Source organism: Hippocampus comes, unplaced genomic scaffold (genome assembly GCF_001891065.2).
Source record: "Hippocampus comes isolate QL1 unplaced genomic scaffold, H_comes_QL1_v1.1 scaffold311, whole genome shotgun sequence".
Taxonomy (NCBI): domain Eukaryota; kingdom Metazoa; phylum Chordata; class Actinopteri; order Syngnathiformes; family Syngnathidae; genus Hippocampus; species Hippocampus comes.
Genome location: NW_017807099.1, coordinates 68,530 through 76,086, shown reverse-complemented (window position 1 = coordinate 76,086; position 7,557 = coordinate 68,530). Strand labels below are relative to the sequence as shown.

Below are 7,557 nucleotides of genomic sequence, written 5' to 3'. Positions count from 1 at the left end.
TTTTCAAAATAAAACATATTTCGTATTCCGAAATAAATAAAACGGAAATAAGGCAAGTTCTTTCTGTGCGGCCCGGTACCAAATGCCCTGCGGACCTGTACCGGTCCGCGGACCGGCGGTTGGGGACCCCTGATTTACAGGACAACAAAAAAACTCTACTGCAGATACAGTTATTTTGGCCATGACTCTTTCTCTCTCCCTCTTTCCCTTTTTTGTGTGTTCTCTCTCCACAGGTAATGAGCAAATGATTTGCATGAAGAAAAAAACAACCCCAGTTTTTAAACACCTTTATCTATTGGGAGCAAACCTGGTTTGTTCCACTATTCTTTCCAATTAATGAGATTAAAACTTTGGTTAGGTCTTGAAGTATTTCAAGGAACTACAAAGCAGCATTTCTCAAGAAATCAATTACTCATCTACTGGGCCGCATCCAGCGGGCCAGAAGAGTGTGAGAGTGTCTTGTTTCCGAGGATGGTTTGGTCTCGATGTTTTGGCTGGTATGGCTGGACGTTTTTGAAATACTAATCAGACAGTAGTGTCATGCATCTGGAGCACAAAACAGCACCAGACACACAATGTGTTCAGAGTTTCTGGAAGCGAAACAAGTTTAATCAAGATGTGCTCCTATTGGTCCTGAGGGCAAATATCTCTTGTTTGCCTTCTGCCAACGTACTTCTTAAAGTACAACATAATTCTAACAAAAAAACGTAACAAATATGGATTACACTGTTTCCCCCTTGAATGCATTGCTGCATTTAGAGAAATGAATATCAGTGTGTTTTATCTACACGGGACAGTCATTTCGTATGTCACGTGAGCATGTTAAACTGATAGGAGGAGGAGACAAGGAAGAACAAAAATCATAAGGTTTTGATGAGGCTTAGCCACGCAGACTTAAGATGTAGAGAGCTGGTAGAGTTGCACCTGTCTCCATCGGGATTTGATGAGGGGGTCACTGAGGGGCTCCGGCAGCAGTGGGCAGTGGAGAGCTCAGAGCATTGGTGGTGGCAGACAGCACAGGCGAGCCAGTGAGTGGACCAAGGGCAGTCGAAGCTGGCAAGGCAGAGATACCTGGAGAAGTGCCAGAGCTACAGTTTGACAACAAATAGACAACAGCACATGCACTGGAACACATGATAACCACCTGCAGGCTGCAGGTTTTATGCCAAGAGCACAATTTCCTAAAAGCCGTGCAAAACCTATATAAGTTGGGATCGCAATGTTAGTCCAAGCTGTGTCTGGATGCGAGTCTGACTATGTCTAATTGGGACATCTTTGCCTTCCGCACCTGCTCGGGCTCCTTCCCTGTTAGAGAGGTGAGATTCCATGTCCCGAGAAATTGTTTCTGTAGCTGGGGTATCGGACCAGTTGACCGCCGTGCTGCACTATAACGATTCTTTTTAAGTTCAAAATTTTACTTTGTGTAGTCAGAGATGAAAGTGGACTTTCCTGAAAATTCCGGAAAATATTTTGATTTATATATACATTTATATATACATACAACACTCGCGTATATTGCACGTATGTCAGCTTGCCTGTCTACCTGTTTGTATGCTGGGCCCATACCAAGCAGATCACGCATGAATTAGTTTACACAAAACGCTATTCAAATACTTGACATTCAATGATTAATCTGCCTTTTGTTTGCACACGTGCACCCTTTGTGGCTTCCGTTCTCACCGAAATTTTGAAATCTCCGAGATATGGCGAGACCATGAGAATGCGAAGGGAGGGGTGTTACTGTTACTAGTGTTAGTGCCTCAATATGGCTATGCTCGTGAAAGCAAAATTTGGACAAAAAGGGAAAAACACAGATTAGCAGAAAAACGTGTCTGTCCGACCTCGAGCGTCGAGTCGTCTCCGCGAGCTTAGCTGTTGTCGTAGATCAAAGCTTCTTTGATCTGTGACGTCGGTTGCGTCGGCACTGATTGGTTGAAACCAAAAGACGCGCGTGCGTACATGTTCGCGCTGACGCACGCACGGCAGAGAGAAGCGGACTATCGAGTGCTGAGGCGCGCTTCGCTCGAGTGGTGTCGCTACAAGCAAAACAACGAACTCAAACTCATGTTCGTTCAATGTTGTCAACTAATATCCGGATTAATTTTAGGCAATTTTTTTCTCAATTTTTCCGGAGGAACTTTCATGAAAATTTGAAAATCCAGAATTCCGGGAAAATCCAAAGGACTTTCATCTTTGTGTAGTGAATCTATGAATTTCACTTTTTGAACTGAGTGCAGAAGTTTGTTTTTCAATGATATTCCAATTTATTGAGATGCCCCTGTATTTCTCTGTTTCCCTATCTATATGATGGCTCAGAAATTCCGTTGCCAAGGCACAAAGATAAAGTGGAAGAAACAAAGATATGAGTACCATATTTTCCACATTAGATGGCGCACCTAAAAGCATTCTATTTTCCCAAAATCCAACAGTGCGCCCTATAATCCGATGAGCTTTAAATGTGGTGTCACAGTCTCTTTATAGTCCCCATTGAGTTCTTTCCCTGTTAGTGTTCCTATGCCATCTTGTTGTGATTATTCGCAGGAACCAATTGTATTCGAAAAGGGTTCTTCCCGACACTAACTGACATGTGCATTTGCCAACATACACTCAGACAGCTACTTTGTGAGCTCTGCTCAGCCATAATGAAACGAAGATAATACAAAAAGCATAGTTAACGACTGACTAAATAAAGGAAGAAGGAGACAAGCAAGACTTCTAAAGCAGCGGTGTCAAACATATGGCCCGCGGGCCGGAACCGGCCCCCAAGGCCGCTCGATCAGGCCCGCGGGATCATTTAAAAGTGGAAAAATGCATAAAAGACACGGAATAAATATTTTTAATAAGGTGCAATTCATGGAGTATCCGCTAGGGGACGCACTGTTTTGATCAGAGAAGAAGACAACAGCAGTATCAGCCTGTCACTGAGACAGACCTAACACAGGAGACGCGACATGCGAATACTTTAGTCTTTACACATTTAATAGCACTCTCCTTAGTTTGTAAGGTGTCGGCAGGGATTAAATTTCGATTTTATATTCACATGTGTAAATGGTTTAAAAATTCTTTTCTTTATAAATCTCTTTTAATCTTAAAATGCATTACTATATTTTTCAAGACCAATTACTTGTTAAAAGTTTTGTGCCTTTGTACAATCAGTGGGATCAGTTGCAATGCATATATGTGAATGATAAAAGTAAATTGCACATTTGTCTAAGGAAATCTAACGTGCTTCATGAAATGGATATTTAGCCCCTTGTGGATGTGAGCCCAGGAGGTTTGTGTGCCTTTTTGTTGAATCAATTGTCTTCATAACTTTTGTCTTTTATTTATTGTTTTGTAACGTCATTTGTATTTATGTTTCATGTCCGTGTTTGTGACCAGTTCTAATGGCTTTGTTACAGCTAGAGCACTTGTGGAGGCTCAGTATTGATAAAGCTGTATTGTATGGTATTCCTGTAGCATAGCACCAACTAGTGTATGCATTGCGCAACCGCAGCCACCATTCTATGCGCCTTATAATACAGTGTGCCCTATATTTGAAAACAGTTATAAAATAGGCCATTAATTGAATGTATACCTTATAATCCGAAGCACCTTATAGTGCAGATAATACTGTAAATAAACATTTTGTCACTGTCCGGTGACAGTTCTGTATGTTGCATTATCTTTTTCCGATGAACAATATGGTGTTTTGAAGCAAAGTACGCAGAAATAAATTGTCATTAAGATATTTGGAGGCCATGAGAAAACTGAATAATATGTAACTCGACAATTAATTCAAAAGCAATCTCATCACAGGTATACTGTTTAAATTCGATTTCACAAGAAAAAAAAATCTTACAAGTTATAAGTAACAACTCAACCATGTAATTCATTCAAGCTAATAGACTGAAATGATTGTTGGGGGGCCAATGGGAGCTCTTACCAGTGATAATGCTGGCTGTGCTAACAACTGGGTTCCCAGTGGGTATGTTGGCGACTCCAACTCCACCACGAGACTGGTCCTTAACAACCGGGACTAAAGGAACAACAAAAATAATAGTAAGAAAGGTGTGCTGGAAGAGTGAGGCTTCAAAAACAGGCTGGATAGGAGCGAAGTCAGAGTCACACTCATAGTTTTGTGTTAACAATGTGCAACTTATATTTAACATGGCTGTTACTTGACACATTCAATCAATTCCAGGTGTCAGGCACACTTAAATAATGATTAACAACCTTACGATGGAAAATGCCGCAGCATGCCCCAGTGCATCCTGGGATCCAAAGAGCAACTGGAAAGTACATTTGTTTTCCCCACAAGAACTGGTAACGGTTTAAGTGCAGAAAGTGCAATCCTGGTCCCTGGTACTCGTCTGCACCTACAGTAGTATGAAACAGTGTTTACCGCCTTCCTGATTTCTTATTTTTTGGCATGTTTGTCACACTTAAATGTTTCCCATCATCAAACAATGTAAACAGAAAATGCAGTTTTTAAATGAAGGGAGGGACGAACTAATCCCAGCCTACAGTCCATACCCCAGGGTGAAAGAATGATTGCCCACAAAACAGAATAACCGTTTGGGCCACCCTGAGCAGCAACAACTTAAATCAAACATTTGTGATAACTTGCAGTGATTCTATTACAGCAGGGGTGCCCATTACGTTGATCCTGATCGACCGGTAGATCTAGGACAGGCCCCAAGTGTATCCGAGGGGTGTAGAGGAGAAGAAAAAAAATAACCATTTGTGTGTCTTTGTACATGTTAGTAATATATTTTTTGTGTTAATGTACGCTGCACCCTCACCCTCAATCATCCTATCAGTCTCATTTTCACGAAAAAATATTTTAAAAATAAAAAAATAAAGCAAGTAAATCATTAACCTACGGTGGCGCGTGATCTACGTCACCGGAAGTTGTTCAGCAGTCTGCAATTGCAGCTTGTGATCAGAGCTGTTGCGCTTCATCTTTTATCGTCATTATTCTCATTCAGTTTGCTTCGTGTACAATTCACCGAGGGCACGGGCAAAGAATAGGAATCTAGAGGGCCCAGGGAAGCGCTTTAAAACGGTACGTGTGAGCTAGCTAAATAGTTAACAGGCTGCAAAGGCGCATTGCATGACTCCGTGTCAGGCTGTTTCTCATCATGGCGTGCGTATGCGTGCGTGCGCGGTAAGGGGGCGATCCCGGGAGGTTGGTTGATCGAAAAGTCGATCTGAGGTCCAAAAAGTTTGGGCACCCCTGTATTACAGTGATGTGGAGAAATGTTGTCACACTCATATTTTCAGTATTGTTGAGGTCTTACTTGGAGAAAAGGAGTTAGTTCGAGATCATTATAAGTTTTGAATCTGATCGAATGGCCATGATGTGGGGTTCCCCAAGGGTCAGTCCATGGACCCCTTTTGTTCAGTCTGGATAACCTTTGGTTCAAATGCATCTGAACGCCGATGTTGGCAACCATGGTTATGCAGATGACACACAACTATATTTATCAATGCCCCCTAATGACAGCAGTTCAATTAATGCATTGTGTCACCGTCAAGAGCAAATGAAAATTACATGCAGCTAAATTAAAACAAAATAGAGGTAATTGTAATTGTTTTAGACAATAAAGAATAGAGGACTGCTGTTCAAAAACACCTGAAGTCTGTGGTATTAAATACCAAAGACCTGACATTCAGCAATTATATATAATTGATCACACAAATAGCCTTTTACCAGCTACAAAACATCCAGAGTGAAGGGTTGCATGCTCCAAGCAGACCAGGACAAATGTAGCCATGCTTTTATCGCTAGTCGACTTGATTATCATCTCCGAAATGGACATCAAAGAGCTGCAGCTGGGTTTTGACTCGAACAAAGAGATCAGAACATATTACTCCAGTCCTAAAGGCTTCACACTGGCTCCCATTCAGTAGAAAAGATTTTAAAATTCTGCTGCTACCGTACATCTCTGAGTGGTTTGAGTCCCGAATACATGAAAGAAACGCTGATTGAATACAAGTCCAGTAGGGCTCTGAGAGAGAAGGACTTTGGTCAATTAGTAGAGCTCAGAGTTCAAATTAAACATGCTGAAGCTGCATTTACCTGTTATGCTGCACAAAAATGTGATAAACTGCCAACAGAAGTGAAGTCATCCCGAAGTGTAAATGCTTTCATATCCAGGTTAAAAATGTTGCTCTTTTCCCCACCCCTTTGATTAAGATATTATTTTTATCTTCAAATCTTTTTTTCTTTTAGTTATTTTAATAGAATCCTACTCATTTCTTTACTCTTAAATGTTTTAAATGTTTTCTGTTAATATGTTTCAATGTTGTCAATGTATGTTCTTTTAGTATTCTTTGGAAGCAACTTTTGTTTTCTGTGCTTTGCTTCTGAATGTCATTAACTGTTGTGTTTGTATTTGTATGAGTTTTTCTTCCAAGATGGTGCCCACGTAGGCAGCCGTCGGCAAGTGCTCTTCAAGAGCCTTGCTTTTTTGTTGTTTTGTCTTTTGTTTTGTCACATGGTGTTTGTTGTTTGGTCGTGTGGACCTGATGTGGACTGTTTTCAGCATTTTTTTGGCCATGACATTTGTCAAAGGAGAGGCGAGAGGAGTCAAGTGCGCTCAGTTTGACAGAGGACCGATTTTCGGTTGTAATCCAAGGCATAAAAAACTCGAAATTTTTGGTCAAAAACCGATTTGGTCGAGAACAGAGACGTTCGAAAACCGAGGTTTGACTGTATGTACAGAAATTGTACGAAGCGGAGAAGGCGAAGGTACGCCAAGCGGGAGAAGACACTGTTTCGGGAGAGAAACAAGAGACTAGGTTGATGAGCCTCTGGTGAATAAAGAGGAGGTAGCCTGTTGAATACGATGTATGCCACTGACGCGATTGTTACTTGTTTGGAACTATTTTGTGTGGAAGAGTACCGTGTTTCTTGTCCCTATAAATAAAGGGGGTGGAGCTTCCCTGTGTTCGTCTGACAGTGACGGTGCGCTGAGGCACTTTGAGAGTTCAGCGGTGCAGTGGTAGCGACCACACTGAAAATAAAACGTCTCCAGTGTTGTGCCTCGAACGAAGTGTAGTCATCCGAAATGATGTCTACACAAAACCATAGAGACTTCCGCCCAAGAAGGACCAACAGAATCAACATAGCCTGACTGCTGTGTTCAAAGAAAACTTGAGAAAAACGAAGTATGCAATCCAATATAGGCTGAGCACTAGTTTACCTTAGATGTGCACTTTATAATTTTATATTGCTCTGTTTTGATTCCCTAAAAAGAGCTGTTAAAGGAGCTGTTGTGTGACAAAATGTTTTTTCACTGTTGTTGATGGACAGTAACATTGTGTGAGACATTATGTGTGAATAATCGCTCCAAGTGAAAAATGTTCATGTAAAACTGAATATCTAAATTGTTGTTTCAGTAAATATTTTATACAAAGAAAACTGATCCACGATTCCATGTTGATGAGAGCATTAAAATAGAACAAAAAGTGATTAATTGCGATTAATTATGAGTTAACTAAGACATGTGTGCATTTAATCACAATTAAATATTTTAATCGTTTGACAGCTCTAATATATATATATATATA

The 7,557-nt window shown here is 40.8% G+C and overlaps 1 protein-coding gene across 1 annotated transcript in view; it reads right to left on the bottom strand.

Annotated features, from left to right (window-relative positions):
- Positions 1-222: 222 nt before the first annotated feature.
- LOC109508177 (casein kinase II subunit alpha) overlaps positions 223-7,557 on the bottom strand; it is a 41,255-nt gene continuing 33,920 nt past the window's right edge. The window contains exons 12-13 of the mRNA XM_019858055.1: positions 3,926-4,018; positions 223-1,071 (exon numbers count right to left, since the gene is read on the bottom strand). Of these exons, the coding sequence (XP_019713614.1) occupies positions 953-1,071; positions 3,926-4,018 (212 nt within the window). The 3' untranslated portion in view covers positions 223-952. The remainder of the gene's footprint in view (positions 1,072-3,925; positions 4,019-7,557) is intronic.